Below are 22,260 nucleotides of genomic sequence, written 5' to 3' on the forward strand. Positions count from 1 at the left end.
GTATATTTCTCATTTGTAATTAACACGAGAAACCTAAAATGATAATAAAACTCCTTCAGGAACAACTTGATTAATAGAGTTAATTACTTTACATTTACAGCCATAATAAAATATAGATTAACAACAGCAGAGAGTTTATTTTCTGTATATTCAAAAAAAATTATATTATTCTTCACTTCAATGTGGATTTTATGTGATTTGGTGATTAATAACGCAAATCTGTCTTCTTTTTTTTTTTTTTTTTTTTCCACCCAAATCTTTTTTTTTTTTTTTTTAAATAATTATTTTATTTAGATTTTTTGTATTGGACTCATTGGAATTTTAATATGAATACGAATGTATTTTTTTATTAGACTTTTTATAATAATAATAATAATAATAATAATAATAATAATAATAATAATAATAATAATAATAATAATAATAATTCATAGTTTGAACCCAAATCCTTCCAAGCAATATTGACGGTGTTGCGTCAGCAGCACGCAGCCCTCTGATTGGACATGCGTCGTGTTGCCCCTCCCCCACGCTCTGGGAACCCCCGGACCACAATAAACAGCGTGTTACTCACACACATACACTTTATTGCTGTTTCGTCCGTGACTCATCGATACTGGAAGACACGGTGGGACTCACGAGGAAACCACTCGGTGACTCGTGGGTCGGACATTCAAACAACCTCCACTAAAACCACTACGTGTGTCTGGTGAGGAAAGTTTTACGAAAGTTCAGCTCGCGTGCGTTCATCTGTTTGGCTCCGAAACGTTGCGCTAACGTAATTAGCATGTTATGCTAACGAGAAGTCCCCTAGTGTTTTCCCGGAAGTGGGCGTCCCTGCAATTAATAGATTTTTTTTTTTTTTTATCTTTTCCTCATCGTTATTAACCTTTTTAGATAGAGACTAAGTTGAATATTTATCGTGAAACGTGCCAATCCCAAAGCGGCTTCATTCAATTTCTGAAGGCCGGTGTTATAAATCTGTTCGTTTCTAATGCGAATGGTGACCCACTGTTTTTAAAAAAACTGTATCTGAATAATAGATTAGATTAACACCAGTAATGTGTTGCATTGTCAATCTAGCTCTTGTTTAGACATTTGTTGGAAGGTGACAAACTTAATGTCTGATTTATTATGGTTAGCTTATGTTAGCATCTCCACTGGGGTTGATGGGAGTTAGTCTCGAATTGACTGGGAAACCAATAGATTTGGACACCGGCTAGTGATAAAATGGAGGGCAGGTGATGTGGAGGTTTAGTCGTAATTCTTGAATGAGGAAGTGCGTTGACCGATTTCAATGCTAAAGTAAGTTTATATTTATAAGTAGTGTTTTTAAGTATAATGTTAGCTTGTTAGAAATGTTTTTATATGGCTTACTTTAGTCAAACTCATGTGGCGCTAAACGACATTTTCCACACATTTATTTTTGCAGCTCCTGTTGAAATCACATTAGGGTGTTTATTTTCATGCACATAAAATCAATCCTTTTGTAAAGGTTTATTCACGTTCTTATATATTTTTCTACTGCATGGGTATTTTATCCAAATTTGACATCCCCAAATGGTATAACTTCATGCTAAGCTAATACTCTTCTAATAACATAGTAGCCAGTTTAGTAACTAGTCCAGGGGTCTCAACCTTGGGGTCAGCACCCCATTTGAGCCACCTTTTGCTTATTTTTTTTTTCATCCTTTTTCTGTCTCTACATCAAACTTAACATATTTTAACCCATTTTAATCACTTTTTCTTGCTATATTTAGGCTCCCGTTAATGCATTTTTGCTACATTACTCCCATTTCTGCCACTTTTTCATTGAATTTCAGTGCCTTTTTTGCACATTTTTCAACTTTCACAATTTGTCATGCACATTATTTGCCAGTTTAAACTAATTGTTCCTACTTTTTAAATGACATTACCCCACTCAACCATTTCTGCCACTTTGAAGCCAATATTGACACTTTGAACCCGTTTTACCACTTTTTCTGTCTGTTTTTGGCCACTCTAATTCGTGACTTTTAACCAATTTCTGTGGTTATTAAATTAAATTTAAAAGTCCCCCTTATACATGGCCATGTCTCCACATGACTGTTCTTCAATGTTCATGTTTGTGTTCAACCACTTCCAGGTACAGTGGGGGTCTCTGGAATCTTTAAATTTGGGGATCGTGGGCTGAAAAGGTTGAGAATCACCGCTCTAGTCAACATACATCCATGTGTTTAGACTAGGGTTAAATGTTTATCACAAACATTGGAACACCATAAGAACACACTGCCTGCTTTTTAGTAATAACTCTCTGGCTAACATGGAAGAAAAACACCTCAAGCTAGTTTTTTCAATTGAAAGACAAAAAACTGTTACCTTTTCACTTTTAGTATATTCTGTGTGATTGTTTGCCGACCTGTCTTAATGGCCTCTCACTGCAAGTCGGCTGAGCTGGGTTTGCTGACCTGTAATAGAGAACGAACAAAAGCTAATATGTGGACCAAATATGAACGTTGACATCTCGGAACTCATGAGAATCTGTTAAACTTTCATGGTTTCAAATTAAATTCCTCTAAATCACATGTATCACACTCGATGCCCGGTGGCCAAATCTGGACCTTTGGAGCATCCAATTTGACCCACAGGAGAAAGTAAATATAACAGAGAAAACATTAATCATTGTGTAAATGGAAATAAACAATATTTGCAGGGGTGCAACAGTTTTCTCTCTGCTTGTATCACATGACTGCAGTCATTTTTTATGTTAAACTGTTGGAAAAAAATGGAAATTCTTGGGAAATCCTTAATTTTTTGTCAAAAAATAAATCCCTTACTTTATTAGAAATTTGTCACAAAATATAGGAACTTTAAAGTGAAGATCTATGACGTACTGCCCGGATATAATCTTTTCTTACATATTTTGTATTTTATGTATAGGTGGAAGTGCAAACTAAGGCACAATATTTGGCCCCTGAACTAAAATGAGTTTTACACACCTGCTCTAAACCTATACTGACATTTATTCTAAGCAGACAATATTATTCAACAATGTAGCATTCATTCTTCTAATCTAAACAAACAATAATACACACATACTGTAGGTAATGTATTTTTATTCTCACACCTGTTCTAGTGATATATCTGTGTTTTTTAGGGCTTGCAGCAGCAATTGAAAAGAAATCTAATAGTTGTCTTTACATGCGTTTGTCTTCTGTAGCACGTGGCTTCCTCGTCTTTACCTCTCAGCCTGCACACCTGAGAAAATGGAAGCGCAAAGTTTGGACTCGCTGCAGTTGAGCCAGAACCTGCCACTGAGTCAGGACTCCTTCCAGGAGCTGTGGCAGACTGTGTAAGTTAATCTTTATAATTGTTAAATTAGTGCTCATTGCTATTGTGGGCTGAGATTAATCCATTTGTGTCTGTGTGTTTTTTTTGCAGCGTACCCCCCATGATATATGGTGTTGAAGAACCGATGGACATTCTGGTGCGTGTGTCTGTTTTTATTACAGATAAGTGTGTTTTTGGGACGTCACCCCTTTTTGTTTCACACATTCTACACTTTTTTTTCTTTTTTTTTTTGTCAAGCAGCTCCCGGAAATGTTTGACGTCTACGGGCTCTCCAGTGAGACACCAAACACAGATGCCGTTACACCCTCCGTCACCACTGTAGCTTCCTCCACCGTACCAGTTACTACAGATTACCCTGGGGACTATGACTTCCAGCTCCGTTTTGAAAAGTCTGGCACCGCCAAGTCCGTCACCTCCACCGTAAGACACACAAATGTGTTCACACGCTTTTGTTACTTCAAAATCAGGATTTTGTATCAGATGTGATTTCTTTCAACGTTTCAGACCAAGTGCTAAAGTGCTGCGAGACACGTGGCAGATTATTATGCAACCAAACATGATAGTGAGTTTTTTTTGTCTGAGAATTTCAACAAACGTTTATTTAAAGCACCAGAACCCATTCCAAAGTTATTCTTTTAACTTTTATTGTCAATTCAAAGTTTTTTTCTCATAATTGGTTATGAGTTGAGTCCAATTTTCTGAATGAAAAACCAAGTTAAATGTTATTACATGTAATAAATCACTCATAATGTGTTTTTTTTTTTTTTTAATAAGAAAGTCCAAATGTGTCAATGGCGACTCTTACCTGATAACTGCTTAAAATAAAATCCACTCCTTTGTCTCTCTTTCTCCCGATGGCATTCATGTGAAAAACTCATTCATTGTGCCGATTTGCCAACTTTCAAAGTCGACACCCAGTCGCTGTGTTCAGACAGCCAATGAGATGACGTGTATCCTGCTATCAGTGCAATGTGGTTGGCCAGTTTAGCTTGGGCTAGGGTGATCTGCTCACACCGAGCCCACCCCCGCCTGCAACTTGTGCTCCAGTGTGTTAGAGAGGAGCAGCCTGGCTCTAACATGACGGGACATGTTCCTGTGCCTGCTTCCTCCAGCACAGAAAGGGTTAATGTAGAAGTTTTTGTTTAAGAACGGATTATTTTAACTTTTGTCTTTGTTGTAGTTTTTTTTGTTGCTCTATGGATTAGTATTTTTGTTTTCCACACTGAAGTCAATCCACTGGACGTTGTTCTTGTTTCTTTGTTATTCAAGTATTCGGAGCTCATCAACAAGCTGTACTGCCAGCTCGCAAAGACCAACCCCATAGCTGTTGCTGTGAGCAGTGAGCCCCCACAGGGAGCCGCCATACGGGCTACGGCCATATACAAGAAGACGGAACACGTGGCTGAAGCGGTCCGCCGGTGTCCTCATCACCAGAATGAAGATGGTATGTTTCCATTATAAAACATTTAAGATGTAGATCATGTAGTTTAACCTTTGAGATGTGCCTCCTTTTCAGCCGAGAACCACCGAAGTCATTTAATCCGAGTGGACGGCAACCAGAGGGCTCAGTACTTTGAAGACGAGCACACCAAGAGGCAGAGCGTCACCGTCCCCTATGAGCACCCACAGGTATGACACCCCCACTGGGTCTGAGGATGGATGAAACACTAAGTAATGGCTGTGTTCAAAATGTCATACTAACGTACTACTCAATAAGTCTGACGTCAAAATGAGTATGTAGTGCATTGACATTAGATAGTATGGAAAGATTGAGTATGCGATGTATACTACACTGCACGGTTGGGGTCAATTGTAATTGTTAATTATAGTTTTGATGTAATAATTTTATTCAATGATGATGTAATTGTAATTGAAAACAATCAGTTTCTGTTGTAATCATAATTGACTTTGTAATTGAAATTTTATAAAAACTGTCCATTACAATCTAATTAAACACAAACCTGTGAAAACATGTTACAGTTCTATGTCTTACACACGCGTAGTCAACAATTATTAAAATATGTTTCAGATCAACTTTTACCATTACCTGTCAGTTCTCTTCAGTATCATTTTACCATTTTTTCTAACATTTGAAATCGAGGGGTATACTGACGTCCACACCAAAAATATTAATAATCATGTTTTCATTGATTAGGAAGCCAAACAAGGTAACCAAGAAACAAATTGGATAATAGATAGTAGAGGTGTGCATTGCCTGACATCTGGCGATACGATTCGTATCCCGATACATAGGTTATGATACGATATATCCCGATATTAAAGTATGAGACGATTATTGCGATATTTATATATATATATATATATATATATATATGACTCAAGAAATGCCTAAAATGTAAATGTGTACACCTTCATGAGAACATCATGTATGAAATATTATATAAATATTTTATTGGGGTATTTTACACTTAAAACATTGGCTTTAACATGCCATGTGCCAACAACTTCAAATAGAAAAATAACATACAATCTATCTGTGGCTTGTAAACCAGCTTTGACTTTAGTGCAACTTAACTGAGGTATATGCCGAGAACAACAAATAAATTCAGAAAGTCAGTACTTCCTTTTCAGATTTTATTGAAAAAACACAAGCTGGTCAACATGCCCAGGTTTCAGTTCTCTTCTTTGTGCAGTTATAATGTGTCCTGCAGTGGAAAAGACTTTCCTGGTTAAATAAAGGTTCAAATAAATAAAAATCAATATGGATGCATTTTGAATCGATCCGAGAATCGCGCAACGTAATATCGCGATATCGCCGAATCGATTTTTTTCAACACCACTGATGGACAGTATTTTATAGTGTATTTTACAGCTGATTAAAGCGAGGGTCAAAACCGACCCATTGTCATCAGAGATGCTAACAGAAAGCTAAGACTAGTGGAAGGTTAAGTTTTAATGGGTTATTTACTTTCACGTTCAGTAATTGTGATTAATTGGATTTGAATCTTAGTAATTGAGATCATAATTGTAATTGACTTACAGGGGAAAAATAATATTTGTAATTGGAAAAAATGCCGGTCACTGTAATCATAATTGAGATGTAATTGTAATTAAAGATGGAATTGTAATTTAAAAATGTAATTGACCCCAACCCTGGATGAAGCACAAAATATTTCACTTTGTTACAAGTGGCTGCAAACAAAAGTTTCTTCTTTGTTTCCTCAGACGGGCTCCAAAATGACAACAATTCTGCTGAAGTTCATGTGCAACAGCTCCTGCATGGGGGGCATGAACCGAAGGCCGATACTCACAATCCTGACCCTGGAGTCTGCAGAGTGAGTCACTGTTATTGTGTGATGGGATCCTGAAATTGTTTGATTTCCACAGTTCCTGGCTCTGTTTTGACGTTTTTTCATTCCTCTCCACAGTGGTCAGATTCTGGGCCGTCGATGCTTCGAGGTCCGCGTGTGCGCTTGTCCCGGCCGGGACCGCAAAACTGAAGAGGAGAATCACTCAAAGAGTCAGAGCGAGCCCAAGCCCAAGCCGATCAAAAAGCGCAGTACGTTTGTGTTGTTTTGTTTAGTATTCCACCTTCAGCCCTCGTTTCTGACCCACGTTGCTTGTCTTTTTTGCAGAGAGCACCCCGGCTCCAGACTCCACCTCCGTTAAGAAGACAAAGGCTGTTTCCAGCGCTGACGAAGAGGACAAGGAGGTGTTTGTGCTGCATGTAAGTGAACGTGTGCACAGCAACACCTGTTGAGGGAGACATCATGGTTTCAAGGTCATTTAAATGAATGATTTTGTGCTGCAGGTGCGAGGTCGTAAGAACTTTGAGATACTGAAGAAGGTCAATGAAGGCCTGGAGCTGGTGGACAAAGAAAAGTAAGATGTCACTCAAAAAACATGTCTTTATGGTTCCAGCAAGTTCATTTTGTCTTTTTTTTTTTTTTTTTTTTTTTTGGATCGTGACTCCATTTTGTTATCAATAATTTGACAGCAAATGACAGCAAAAAAAAAATACACTAAATTACTACAAAAACACATTAACAGAGAAATGAACAAAATAACACAAATACTTAATAGGACAACAAAATAAACAAAAGGAGAAAAAAAATGCACAATGGGACAACAAAAGAACACACAAAAACCCTACATAAACGTACAAATATACAGAGAAATACACAAAAAGAGAGAAATGCACAATGGGACAACAGAAATGCATAAAAGAACAAGACAACAAAAGACACTAAAGGAGAAAAAATACACAATGGAACAACATACATGCCAAAAAATACACAAAACGACTCAGACATAAAAAAAATACAACAAAATACACAATGAAACTCGGACATTTATTAACAATGGCTGCACAAAATGTGCCACTTTTGGCTTTTTCTACTTTAAGGGACAGAACATGTGAGTGAGTTCTGTAGTGTTGCTTGTTTAGGTGAAGGTCTGGGTTGGGATGCACTTCGTGATCATCTAACTGAGCTTTTCATGCTGTTCTGAGAAGTAGAGAAAATGAGTATTTCAATACGAAATAAGCTCTAAAATAAAATTATACCAATATTGCATTTTTTTATATCTCCAAAATAGAAAATTCAATACATCTTGAATTTTGACATATTGCCGAGCTCTCCCCTAAAGATATAAGAGAGAGATAGTACCCACTTTCAATCAAACTTTTGACAGGTGTGACGTCACGACCTTTGTCCCGCCCCCAACCGGAAGTCCCGCCTTCCCAAACCGGAAGTCCCGCCTTAGAGTCAAAAAAAAAAAAAAAAAAAAAAAAAAAACTTGCACACACACGCACACACACACACACACGCACGCACACGCACGCACACACACACACACACACACATAATTCACCAGCCCCTCACTGAACTGTTTTAAAGAAAAAGAAAGGTATAAATGCACAATGTTTCTCACCAAATAAAAGAAAACCACACGCACACACACACACACACACGCACGCACACAGAGAGAGAGGGTTTCAATCACCTTTCTGCTCCAAAACTATTCATGCATTTAAGAAAATGTACAAGTTAAATATTATAGAACACTTGAATGAAACATTAGAAAAGAAGTTGATCGAGGATGCTTAATATAATTTTGATTGTTTAAGTTTTGTGCTTACATCGTTGGTATGAGAGAAATTGTGTCATCTTTGGACAGACAGTAGTGTTTCAGTTGTAAAAGGCAAAATAAGTCTAGACTTCAGCTTAAACCCCTTTCGGTCAGGCATCATTTAGAGGTTGACATTCTTAATGTATACATATTTTTTTCTTTCTTTCTTTTTCCTGGCGTGTAATGTGTGTGATCTTTTGAATGACCTTAGATGTTCACAATGACCGAAGAAAGTTTGTAAGCTCTGAAGAGATAAGAGTCAAGGGCAGAAACTGAGCCGCACCCTGGGTGGGGTGAAACAGACATGTTTTGCAAACACACATTCTTCTAGTGTGCATCTAACAGATAATAACGTGACAGTTAGTTAAAACAAGTGACTGCACAAGCTGAAGCATATCTTACAAAAAGCTTTCCAAATCTTACCATTCATAGCAGCAATATGACCATGTCTGAACATCACTATGCATAAGAATGCTTTGAACATCAGACTTACCTCTGAACTTTTCACATACACACACACACACACACACACACACACACACACACACACACACACACACACACACACACACACACACACACACACACACACACACACACACACACACACACACACACACACAGGCACAATTTCAACCATCCCACCAACAAAAAAAACAAAAAAAAAAAAAAAAAAAAAAAGCAGTCTTGGTGCGCCAGCTATGACTTGTTTTTAAAGTTTAATTGTCTGTTTTGAATGGGTCATATTCAAAGAAGGTAAATGTCATAAAACTTATAACCCAGGAGGGTTAAGTATTTGTTTTGTACTTATATTACTAGTTATTTGTATTTATTCTTATTTCAACTTTATTATTTTTCTTTAATATATTCATAATACAAAAAATTACTATAATATTATTTCTTATATTCATCATTTTTATTGCCTTGAAGGCAACGTAACTTTGTTTAATTTGTTTTTAATTTGTTTAAACAGTTGAATGAGAGAGAGACAACGTTTGTCTCTTTAAGGGGTGATTGACGCTGAGCATTTGCTGGTTACTGATATAAAGAAAGTGTGGTTTTGTCCTTTGACAGGCACTTGCGTGTCCAAAACATAAAAGAATTCAAGGGGTGTTTGTAAAAAGAATGAGCTTTTTAGAGTATAATTTTACGCAGAATACGTACATAATATGATGATAAATATGTTTTGATTATAATATCATGATTTATTCACGAATAACATTGTTTTTAAGACGGACCCGGTTTTGTACCGCCAACCACAGTTTTGCCTTGTGGCTGCAGCAGCCGTGTTTCCAAGGAGGTGGGGGTTGTGTGTGTGTATGCGTGGTGGGAGCGCAGGAATGTTTTGCTTTAGCCTGTTTACGTATATAACAACAACACACAACAAACATTGATGGTTATAGACACATCGTCACCTTTATTTTGATTGTATTTTTATAACGACAGGCTGTCTGAATTATTCTGTTTCTGTCTGATCAGCGGAGCGTTAAGGAAATAATAACCGGCAATAAAACTCTGGAAACAATAACTAGGAATAAATAGTTGTTCTTTGGTAAACTTGGTGATATTACAGACGGTATGGACACATTTACTCCGTTTCCGGGGTTTGACGTTCTGATTTCTAATAGTAAGTTAATATTGAGACAGCGTCAGTTCTGATGATAAACATCTATTAAACAGATAAATGACGCTCTACCCGTGAGGTTTTATTACAGGCAAACCGCTAGTTAAACACGTTCGCATTGAGCCAAACACACTTTTTCTTCTTCATCAACGCATTACCTATTAAACTTTACATCGGTCACCAAACACTACAGGGTGTACAATAATGTTCCGTTACCCGTTTGCTCCAACGTCAAGACCCTTTAGCTGTCCGCAGCGATGCCTGAGCATAATTTGCGTAAAAACAATAGATGTGAACAGAAATAGCGGCACACATCCACTTGTTCTGGTAAAAAACTCGCTTAGATAAAAACAAATCATGGTTTAGTGAAATTATAAATATTTCAGCCAGATGATGCACAATAATTGCATTTGATCTACATTTAAGTTAGAGTTAAAGTGTATTCAATATAGGTTTTTTTTTTCCAAACTGGAACACAGCTTTGTCACTTTCGATGGGTTGCACATCACTCTCACTGAGCTAAAGAAAAAGATCATGGCTAAGGAACATCTGAAGGCCCCAAACTGCGACCTGTAGATCACCAATGCGGATACTCTAGAAGGTACGTAACCCTAATCCTTGCTATGCAATGTTTTGTGTTTAACTTGGAATGTGTGTATCTTGAAATTAATATTAAAATCAAAGCAATGGATTAACAATTTCATCTTTACACATTAGTATGTAGGCTCTAAACTGAAATTACATTTGTTTTTGAATCTGTAAAGATTTTAAAATATGATGAAATATAATCTGACAACACATTGATTGTTTTACCATATGTTACACTTCTGCTATTGGTAGTGATGGGACACACAATGTATAACAGGCAAATATATCAGTTGACATCAATTTTAAAGTGTGTGGTATTTTGCAAAAAAAGTCAGCAAAATACAGAAGTATGCAATGCATGTATTATTCTATCTGTTTATGAGCCGTATTGTTTAAATGAGAAATGCTGGCATTATGGAAAATAGAAGTATTTTTTAAAGGTGGAGTATAGACAGTGAAAGTGATTGTGAAACTTTTTGTCACCTCAACTCCCTGACACACAACAGACACTTGATTGATTTATTTTTGAACATGTGTAAACAAAAACAACACATAAAATAAAAGGAATGCCACAAAACAAGTTAGTTTCCAAAACAAGTCAAAAACACAAAGTAAAATTTAAATTTTCAATAAAACATTTACGCATTCAAAAAAGGAGTAGGATGGAGTCTGACTTGCGGTAAGTCTTTGCACGTCACGTATATGGCATCGATATGAGCCTCGATGCACATATCATCGCCTGGGTAACTTGATACGGAATGTCGCATCACTAGCTATTTGACTATTGCAAAATTCTACCTGGCCTTTGATAAATATTGCTACATTTGGGTTGTTGTTTCACAAAAAAAATATTACGTTACTCTTTACTTTACTACAAATCACTTATCATATAATTGTCCCCCTCACCCCTAAATATAAATCACAGGAATCTAATTAAAAATACTTTTTGCTACATAATAGTTTAATTGAACCATTTAAAGCAGTGTGTCAAACTTAATGTTCCTTTAGATCATCTAAAGAGGTCAAGTATTGTTAAAAGCATTTCCCACTGTGTAAACATGCAGTGTAATTATTTCTATAAGCTTCCTAAACTGGTAAAATGACATTAGCTTTGTTTAGAAAATGACGTCTTTACAAACAAACATCACAGAGCGGTTAAGAAGACACAGTTATGATCTTGCTGTTTATTGATTGAAAGTAGCACAGGGGACTCCCATTATTTAATATGAGTTTCTGTTTACTCACAAAGAAAACACTGCTTTCTAAATATTGAGAAATGTCAAGGCTAAATATTTTGTGTGTTTTGTAATTTTTTCTTTTTTACAGAATACTTAGATGATGAAGTTGAAATCCCAAGGCACTCATCTGTCATCGTCCGTCGTACGCCGGCCGGTGGAGTGGGACCAGGTGGCAAGCCGTTCATTGTGTACATATATTACTTGTACATCAAAAGATTAAATTGAGAAATTTCAGGTGTAATCATTTACATTTCTTTTTTTTAAAAGAAAATGCTGCTCCCAACATGACAGAGGTTTATAACCTCTGACATTCTCTTTTAAAAATGTCCCCAGTTTTGTTTTAGTTTGTAAATTACATGTTAGTTTACACTTTTCAGTTTTGTAGACTTTTGAAGGCTTAGTTTGTGTTTTATACAGTTGCTATTTCCATTTCAGAAGGTTTAGTCATTCATACTGTATGAAGACTGTAAAATGTATGAAAGAAGAACTGAATCAGCTGTTCTACGTCATATCGGTTGCATTTTCATGTTCTGATAAGTATTTTTTGGTTGTTCTTAGTCTAGTGAATGTGCACACCTTTTTCAAAAAACCTGAAATCTTTCATACAAAATAATGATAAATTTCCCTCAAATCACATTTCAATGTTTCAGAAATGACCACAAATTCAAGAACAATGGATTGAATTTTTTTTGTCCATCTCATGCCACGGATGCTTAAGGTGCAGAAAATTTGGAGAGAACACAAATACATTAAATTTGTGCTGTTCTTTAGATACTCCTTTAAGCATGCTTGCCTTGGCCTTTATCATCAGGTCATAGCATTTTACTACAAGTTGTACATGGTCTGAGACACAGCATTTGAACTGGATACGAGTCAACCTGGAAACCAGAGTTAATGGATCATGATAAACCATGTTGCCATGGGAGCCGTCAAAGCATTATTATTCTGTCATTAATTGAACCAAGACCAGACCTTCTTCTTCCACTGCATCATTGTCCAATCCCAATTATCATGTTCTTATCAAAAGTCACGACGGTTATTCGTACTATACTGCAGCTATGACACTCTAGATGCAACAATCTGATAAATTTTGGACTTCTGACACATTAAGATTTGGCATCAACAAATGTTAGGATTTTGCTCCCCATGTCTATCAGTTATCTGTGGCCTCTCATGATCCTGTCACCAGCTCAGCTTTTAAAAGACAGTGTCTGGAGACTAAAAACACCACACACAATTTTTTTTCCCCTGTGCGTCACTTCACCATGTTATTCTAAAATAGCAACTAAACCCACTTTTTTTTGTTGAAATCAAAAATATTTATTTATTTATTTATTTTAGAAACTTTATTTGTTGTGATGGACCAGGTGAGATTCAAACCAGTGACCCCTTGGGTGGGAAGTAGTGTTGTTGATTGATCCTAGTCCATTTCCTGACATATTTTGTTGTAAAAATGTAACAGTATTAGCCCTCTATAGGTTGAAACCTGCCTATTACAACTGAAGTTTGCTATTGGCTGAGAAAGGTGGTTTGTGACATACTAGTGGCTTCTTCTTCTGTCGCAAACAACCACTGTTAGCCCCACCCTCTTATAAAAACTGCAAGCTGTGGCAAGTAGGTTAGATTGAGAAGATTAAAAATAGAGAGGTATAGTGAGTATTGAGTAGGTAGTTATGGCATTTTTTTTTTTTTTTTTAATTCTAACCTCGATGCACGTCAGCCAAAACCTCAGGGTTTAGTTCTGTATTATAATTTTTTTTTTTTTTTTGAAAAGTGTAATTTATTAATCAGTCTATGAACACCATGTAAAATAACATCATGCTGGGGCTTAATACATTTCATTTATTTTAAAAGCAGAAGTGACACAAGTTTATAGCTTGTGATGTTCCTACTTTAAACAACCTAAACAAGCTAACCTTCTTTTTCAAGCTGTTTGCAACACGCCATTAACCAAGAAACAAACAACAACTTTCCTAAATCATCTTTGAAATGCATTAAAATAAGATACATTTTCAAACAATCAAAATATGTTAACTAATTAAAGCATTATGTGTGCATGACATTATAATGTACGTTTTCAGAATATGAACGATCACATGGTTAACTGTGCTTTATTTCTTCCCTACATTTCTTTTGATCACATGGTTGTGTTTATGCATATTCAGAACCACTTGGACAGCATGCAGGTATTTAAAACATTGCTTTTATTTGTGTAATTTTTCAATAATTTATCAAGCATTGTCAGTGCGATGTAGTGTACAACAAAATGTTCCTTGTCCCAATGTGTTAAAATGTAGTATTAGATTAGATTGGTTTATTTGAAAGGGGACAGTGCAATTTCTTATAACACATGAACAAACATGGTTAAAAAAAGCCAGAATTAGCCAGAAGGCTATTTTTCATCTGTAGTCCCCCTAGTAATAAGACATCTATTTTCAAATCAATGTCAAGGAAGTTTTGAATGTTAAAGAGTTAATACACCTTTAGCTACACTATAATAAAAACTTATACATATACTAACTGTATATCACATCATCACATACACGGAAGGATGGAAGTAAACGGCATAGATTTCTGGTGGTTGGGATATAATTAGCAGCAAGTGAACTGTTTAATCATAATAGATGTGTTAAGTAGCCAATGGCCATAAATTACCTACTCCCTTTTGCCCACAGCGATCAATAATTCACCGCAATCTAATAGCAAATAGTGCCAATATCAAACCTAAACCATTCATACAGTTTTGGTAGTTGAAAATGTATCTTATTTTAATGCATTTCAAAGATGATTTAGGAAAGTTGTTGTTTGTTTCTTGGTTAATGGCGTGTTGCAAACAGCTTGAAAAAGAAGGTTAGCTTGTTTAGGTTGTTTAAAGTAGGAACATCACAAGCTATAAACTTGTGTCACTTCTGCTTTTAAAATAAATGAAATGTATTAAGCCCCAGCATGATGTTATTTTACATGGTGTTCATAGACTGATTAATAAATTACACTTTTCTAAAAAAAAAAAAAATTATAATACAGAACTAAACCCTGAGGTTTTGGCTGACGTGCATCGAGGTTAGAATTAAAAAAAAAAAAAAAAAAATGCCATAACTACCTACTCAATACTCACTATACCTCTCTATTTTTAATCTTCTCAATCTAACCTACTTGCCACAGCTTGCAGTTTTTATAAGAGGGTGGGGCTAACAGTGGTTGTTTGCGACAGAAGAAGAAGCCACTAGTATGTCACAAACCACCTTTCTCAGCCAATAGCAAACTTCAGTTGTAATAGGCAGGTTTCAACCTATAGAGGGCTAATACTGTTACATTTTTACAACAAAATATGTCAGGAAATGGACTAGGATCAATCAACAACACTACTTCCCACCCAAGGGGTCACTGGTTTGAATCTCACCTGGTCCATCACAACAAATAAAGTTTCTAAAATAAATAAATAAATAAATATTTTTGATTTCAACAAAAAAAAGTGGGTTTAGTTGCTATTTTAGAATAACATGGTGAAGTGACGCACAGGGGAAAAAAAATTGTGTGTGGTGTTTTTAGTCTCCAGACACTGTCTTTTAAAAGCTGAGCTGGTGACAGGATCATGAGAGGCCACAGATAACTGATAGACATGGGGAGCAAAATCCTAACATTTGTTGATGCCAAATCTTAATGTGTCAGAAGTCCAAAATTTATCAGATTGTTGCATCTAGAGTGTCATAGCTGCAGTATAGTACGAATAACCGTCGTGACTTTTGATAAGAACATGATAATTGGGATTGGACAATGATGCAGTGGAAGAAGAAGGTCTGGTCTTGGTTCAATTAATGACAGAATAATAATGCTTTGACGGCTCCCATGGCAACATGGTTTATCATGATCCATTAACTCTGGTTTCCAGGTTGACTCGTATCCAGTTCAAATGCTGTGTCTCAGACCATGTACAACTTGTAGTAAAATGCTATGACCTGATGATAAAGGCCAAGGCAAGCATGCTTAAAGGAGTATCTAAAGAACAGCACAAATTTAATGTATTTGTGTTCTCTCCAAATTTTCTGCACCTTAAGCATCCGTGGCATGAGATGGACAAAAAAAATTCAATCCATTGTTCTTGAATTTGTGGTCATTTCTGAAACATTGAAATGTGATTTGAGGGAAATTTATCATTATTTTGTATGAAAGATTTCAGGTTTTTTGAAAAAGGTGTGCACATTCACTAGACTAAGAACAACCAAAAAATACTTATCAGAACATGAAAATGCAACCGATATGACGTAGAACAGCTGATTCAGTTCTTCTTTCATACATTTTACAGTCTTCATACAGTATGAATGACTAAACCTTCTGAAATGGAAATAGCAACTGTATAAAACACAAACTAAGCCTTCAAAAGTCTACAAAACTGAAAAGTGTAAACTAACATGTAATTTACAAACTAAAACAAAACTGGGGACATTTTTAAAAGAGAATGTCAGAGGTTATAAACCTCTGTCATGTTGGGAGCAGCATTTTCTTTTAAAAAAAAGAAATGTAAATGATTACACCTGAAATTTCTCAATTTAATCTTTTGATGTACAAGTAATATACGTACACAATGAACGGCTTGCCACCTGGTCCCACTCCACCGGCCGGCGTACGACGGACGATGACAGATGAGTGCCTTGGGATTTCAACTTCATCATCTAAGTATTCTGTAAAAAAGAAAAAATTACAAAACACACAAAATATTTAGCCTTGACATTTCTCAATTTTAGAAAGCAGTGTTTTCTTTGTGAGTAAACAGAAACTCATATTAAATAATGGGAGTCCCCTGTGCTACTTTCAATCAATAAACAGCAAGATCATAACTGTGTCTTCTTAACCGCTCTGTGATGTTTGTTTGTAAAGACGTCATTTTCTAAACAAAGCTAATGTCATTTTACCAGTTTAGGAAGCTTATAGAAATAATTACACTGCATGTTTACACAGTGGGAAATGCTTTTAACAATACTTGACCTCTTTAGATGATCTAAAGGAACATTAAGTTTGACACACTGCTTTAAATGGTTCAATTAAACTATTATGTAGCAAAAAGTATTTTTAATTAGATTCCTGTGATTTATATTTAGGGGTGAGGGGGACAATTATATGATAAGTGATTTGTAGTAAAGTAAAGAGTAACGTAATATTTTTTTGTGAAACAACAACCCAAATGTAGCAATATTTATCAAAGGCCAGGTAGAATTTTGCAATAGTCAAATAGCTAGTGATGCGACATTCCGTATCAAGTTACCCAGGCGATGATATGTGCATCGAGGCTCATATCGATGCCATATACGTGACGTGCAAAGACTTGCCGCAAGTCAGACTCCATCCTACTCCTTTTTTGAATGCGTAAATGTTTTATTGAAAATTTAAATTTTACTTTGTGTTTTTGACTTGTTTTGGAAACTAACTTGTTTTGTGGCATTCCTTTTATTTTATGTGTTGTTTTTGTTTACACATGTTCAAAAATAAATCAATCAAGTGTCTGTTGTGTGTCAGGGAGTTGAGGTGACAAAAAGTTTCACAATCACTTTCACTGTCTATACTCCACCTTTAAAAAATACTTCTATTTTCCATAATGCCAGCATTTCTCATTTAAACAATACGGCTCATAAACAGATAGAATAATACATGCATTGCATACTTCTGTATTTTGCTGACTTTTTTTGCAAAATACCACACACTTTAAAATTGATGTCAACTGATATATTTGCCTGTTATACATTGTGTGTCCCATCACTACCAATAGCAGAAGTGTAACATATGGTAAAACAATCAATGTGTTGTCAGATTATATTTCATCATATTTTAAAATCTTTACAGATTCAAAAACAAATGTAATTTCAGTTTAGAGCCTACATACTAATGTGTAAAGATGAAATTGTTAATCCATTGCTTTGATTTTAATATTAATTTCAAGATACACACATTCCAAGTTAAACACAAAACATTGCATAGCAAGGATTAGGGTTACGTACCTTCTAGAGTATCCGCATTGGTGATCTACAGGTCGCAGTTTGGGGCCTTCAGATGTTCCTTAGCCATGATCTTTTTCTTTAGCTCAGTGAGAGTGATGTGCAACCCATCGAAAGTGACAAAGCTGTGTTCCAGTTTGGAAAAAAAAACCTATATTGAATACACTTTAACTCTAACTTAAATGTAGATCAAATGCAATTATTGTGCATCATCTGGCTGAAATATTTATAATTTCACTAAACCATGATTTGTTTTTATCTAAGCGAGTTTTTTACCAGAACAAGTGGATGTGTGCCGCTATTTCTGTTCACATCTATTGTTTTTACGCAAATTATGCTCAGGCATCGCTGCGGACAGCTAAAGGGTCTTGACGTTGGAGCAAACGGGTAACGGAACATTATTGTACACCCTGTAGTGTTTGGTGACCGATGTAAAGTTTAATAGGTAATGCGTTGATGAAGAAGAAAAAGTGTGTTTGGCTCAATGCGAACGTGTTTAACTAGCGGTTTGCCTGTAATAAAACCTCACGGGTAGAGCGTCATTTATCTGTTTAATAGATGTTTATCATCAGAACTGACGCTGTCTCAATATTAACTTACTATTAGAAATCAGAACGTCAAACCCCGGAAACGGAGTAAATGTGTCCATACCGTCTGTAATATCACCAAGTTTACCAAAGAACAACTATTTATTCCTAGTTATTGTTTCCAGAGTTTTATTGCCGGTTATTATTTCCTTAACGCTCCGCTGATCAGACAGAAACAGAATAATTCAGACAGCCTGTCGTTATAAAAATACAATCAAAATAAAGGTGACGATGTGTCTATAACCATCAATGTTTGTTGTGTGTTGTTGTTATATACGTAAACAGGCTAAAGCAAAACATTCCTGCGCTCCCACCACGCATACACACACACAACCCCCACCTCCTTGGAACCCCGGCTGCTGCAGCCACAAGGCAAAACTGTGGTTGGCGGTACAAAACCGGGTCCGTCTTAAAAACAATGTTATTCGTGAATAAATCATGATATTATAATCAAAACATATTTATCATCATATTATGTACGTATTCTGCGTAAAATTATACTCTAAAAAGCTCATTCTTTTTACAAACACCCCTTGAATTCTTTTATGTTTTGGACACGCAAGTGCCTGTCAAAGGACAAAACCACACTTTCTTTATATCAGTAACCAGCAAATGCTCAGCGTCAATCACCCCTTAAAGAGACAAACGTTGTCTCTCTCTCATTCAACTGTTTAAACAAATTAAAAACAAATTAAACAAAGTTACGTTGCCTTCAAGGCAATAAAAATGATGAATATAAGAAATAATATTATAGTAATTTTTTGTATTATGAATATATTAAAGAAAAATAATAAAGTTGAAATAAGAATAAATACAAATAACTAGTAATATAAGTACAAAACAAATACTTAACCCTCCTGGGTTATAAGTTTTATGACATTTACCTTCTTTGAATATGACCCATTCAAAACAGACAATTAAACTTTAAAAACAAGTCATAGCTGGCGCACCAAGACTGCTTTTTTTTTTTTTTTTTTTTTTGTTTTTTTTGTTGGTGGGATGGTTGAAATTGTGCCTGTGTGTGTGTGTGTGTGTGTGTGTGTGTGTGTGTGTGTGTGTGTGTGTGTGTGTGTGTGTGTGTGTGTGTGTGTGTGTGTGTGTGTGTGTGTGTGTGTGTGTGTGTGTGTGTGTGTGTGTGTGTGTGTGTGTGTGTGTGTGTGTGTGTGTGTGTGTGTATGTGAAAAGTTCAGAGGTAAGTCTGATGTTCAAAGCATTCTTATGCATAGTGATGTTCAGACATGGTCATATTGCTGCTATGAATGGTAAGATTTGGAAAGCTTTTTGTAAGATATGCTTCAGCTTGTGCAGTCACTTGTTTTTAACTAACTGTCACGTTATTATCTGTTAGATGCACACTAGAAGAATGTGTGTTTGCAAAACATGTCTGTTTCACCCCACCAGGGTGCGGCTCAGTTTCTGCCCTTGACTCTTATCTCTTCAGAGCTTACAAACTTTCTTCGGTCATTGTGAACATCTAAGGTCATTCAAAAGATCACACACATTACACGCCAGGAAAAAGAAAGAAAGAAAAAAATATGTATACATTAAGAATGTCAACCTCTAAATGATGCCTGACCGAAAGGGGTTTAAGCTGAAGTCTAGACTTATTTTGCCTTTTACAACTGAAACACTACTGTCTGTCCAAAGATGACACAATTTCTCTCATACCAACGATGTAAGCACAAAACTTAAACAATCAAAATTATATTAAGCATCCTCGATCAACTTCTTTTCTAATGTTTCATTCAAGTGTTCTATAATATTTAACTTGTACATTTTCTTAAATGCATGAATAGTTTTGGAGCAGAAAGGTGATTGAAACCCTCTCTCTCTGTGTGCGTGCGTGTGTGTGTGTGTGTGTGCGTGTGGTTTTCTTTTATTTGGTGAGAAACATTGTGCATTTATACCTTTCTTTTTCTTTAAAACAGTTCAGTGAGGGGCTGGTGAATTATGTGTGTGTGTGTGTGTGTGTGCGTGCGTGTGCGTGCGTGTGTGTGTGTGTGTGCGTGTGTGTGCAAGATTTTTTTTTTTTTTTTTTTTTTTTTTTACTCTAAGGCGGGACTTCCGGTTTGGGAAGGCGGGACTTCCGGTTGGGGGCGGGACAAAGGTCGTGACGTCACACCTGTCAAAAGTTTGATTGAAAGTGGGTACTATCTCTCTCTGATATATATTTATATATATATATATATATATATATATTTTTTTTCTTTCTTTCTGGAATTAGTTTTTGATCAAGTTTGTTATACTATAAAACAAATACAGAGTTGCCAGTATTAGTAACAAGTTTGCTCAGATTTTTTTATGGTGCATTTTATTATTATTAACTAGATTTACATTTAATTTGACAAAGTGTAAGAAGAGAATAGTTGTTTAAGATTGTTTTAATTTGGGAAAGAATAATAATTAAACAATTAAAAAAATAATAATTCTTAATCAATAATTTCAATCACTAGACATTTCAGGGGACCCCATTTAAACTCCAGGCGACCCCACAGGGGTCCCAGCCCTAAGGTTGAAAAATGTTAAGTTTTAATTTTTTCAGACACATTTTTTCAGGAAATTTACTTTAAACTCCTGACATGTTTTGACTGACATTTTCATAATATTATTCACAAAAAAGAATTGATGGAATTATTACGTGGAAGTCAAGAAAACATCAAAGGACACATCAAAGCGATTAGCAGACGTCTCCCAAGGAAAACTTGACAATTAGCGATCTGAGTACATTTCCTGAAAACAGTTGTCCGAATACATGAGACCATAACATATTGATGTGTTGTTTTTGTAAATACATGAACTCAAGTGTTTCTGTTGTTTTCACAGTAAAGTAAAGGCCAAGGTTATTAAGCAGGAGCTTCCCCAGCCCTCCAGTGGGAAGCGTCTCCTGCAGCGAGGAGAACGAAGTGACAGTGACTAGGACGCCGTTCACAACACGGCTGCCACCGTCATCCTCAGTTTTATAACTTTTTTTTTATTTCAGTTTATTTTTTTCCCTTATCCTCCAACATCATGTCCTGCCATTGAGCTGCATCCTCTGTCCACTGCCTTTACTGTACTTTAATGATTTTTTGTCCCGATTTTCCCAGTCATTTTGTTTTTCTAAAAAGATTAATTATGCATGCTGTATAACGAGTCACTGCCATCGGTTTCCTGCTGTTTACTTTAGAGTAACTCGATTTGAAAAGTATTAAGTGTACATTCCAGAAAAAAAGGTTTATCTTTCTATGTTTTCTATTTTCATCTTTTTGTACTTTTATTGCTTTGTTTTTTTTACATTGAGCTTTGAATAAAGAAAAGTATCATGCATGTTATAAGTCTGTTTCTGTTTTTTTTTTTTAAATTTCTTACACAAAGACCTGTTTGTATTGCAACACTGCTCCAATGTTGACACGCACACACACACACACACACACACACACACCTGATTTACCTGCTTGGTGAACAGATGCAAACTTAGCTGTAAATGAGTGTCAGGATATGAATAAAGCTGTCTAAATAAAAGATGAGTTATTTTGCATGGAGTTAAATGAAATCATCACATATACTGACAGTTAAGACCAGAGAGAGGAAACGGTATCAACACTCAGGAGAAGAATATTATTGTTCACTTTATGTAGCGTTTTTAATCTAACAATATGAGAAGATTTTTGATGGATAAGGTTTTATTTTGTTGGGGTGAGTCCTGATTTCTATTCCTTTTGTGTTTAGTATAATTAGGATACAGTTTTTAAAGAATTACATTTTTATCTTGTTTATTAAAGTGTTTTACAAATACAGAGTAGCCAGGATTAGAGCACAAACGGACAAGATTTGAAAAA

At 35.7% G+C, this 22,260-nt stretch overlaps 1 protein-coding gene across 1 annotated transcript; it reads left to right on the plus strand.

Moving 5' to 3' along the window:
• The first annotated feature begins 544 nt into the window (after window positions 1–544).
• On the plus strand, window positions 545–21,753 carry tp53 (tumor protein p53). Its single transcript, XM_028474708.1, has 11 exons — window positions 545–706; window positions 3,197–3,328; window positions 3,418–3,463; window positions 3,568–3,747; window positions 4,597–4,771; window positions 4,844–4,956; window positions 6,514–6,623; window positions 6,717–6,847; window positions 6,924–7,015; window positions 7,100–7,170; window positions 21,266–21,753. The coding sequence occupies exons 2-11, from the start codon at window positions 3,243–3,245 to the stop codon at window positions 21,357–21,359; spliced, it is 1,098 nt and encodes a 365-aa protein (XP_028330509.1). The 5' UTR covers window positions 545–706; window positions 3,197–3,242; the 3' UTR covers window positions 21,360–21,753.
• The last annotated feature ends 507 nt before the right edge of the window (window positions 21,754–22,260 follow it).

The sequence above is a fragment of the Gouania willdenowi genome, chromosome 18 (assembly GCF_900634775.1).
Source record: "Gouania willdenowi chromosome 18, fGouWil2.1, whole genome shotgun sequence".
Taxonomy (NCBI): Eukaryota; Metazoa; Chordata; class Actinopteri; order Blenniiformes; family Gobiesocidae; genus Gouania; species Gouania willdenowi.

What these genes read in the sequence shown, in the direction of transcription:
- tp53 (XM_028474708.1), top strand. Translation starts at nt 3,243, where the DNA reads ATGGAAGCGCAAAGTTTGGACTCGCTGCAGTTGAGCCAGAACCTGCCA. An exon ending in AGGAGGTGTTTGTGCTGCAT is followed by an intron (nt 7,016 to 7,099) that starts GTAAGTGAACGT and finishes TTTGTGCTGCAG; the next exon opens with GTGCGAGGTCGTAAGAACTT. An exon ending in GAGCTGGTGGACAAAGAAAA is followed by an intron (nt 7,171 to 21,265) that starts GTAAGATGTCAC and finishes TTGTTTTCACAG; the next exon opens with TAAAGTAAAGGCCAAGGTTA.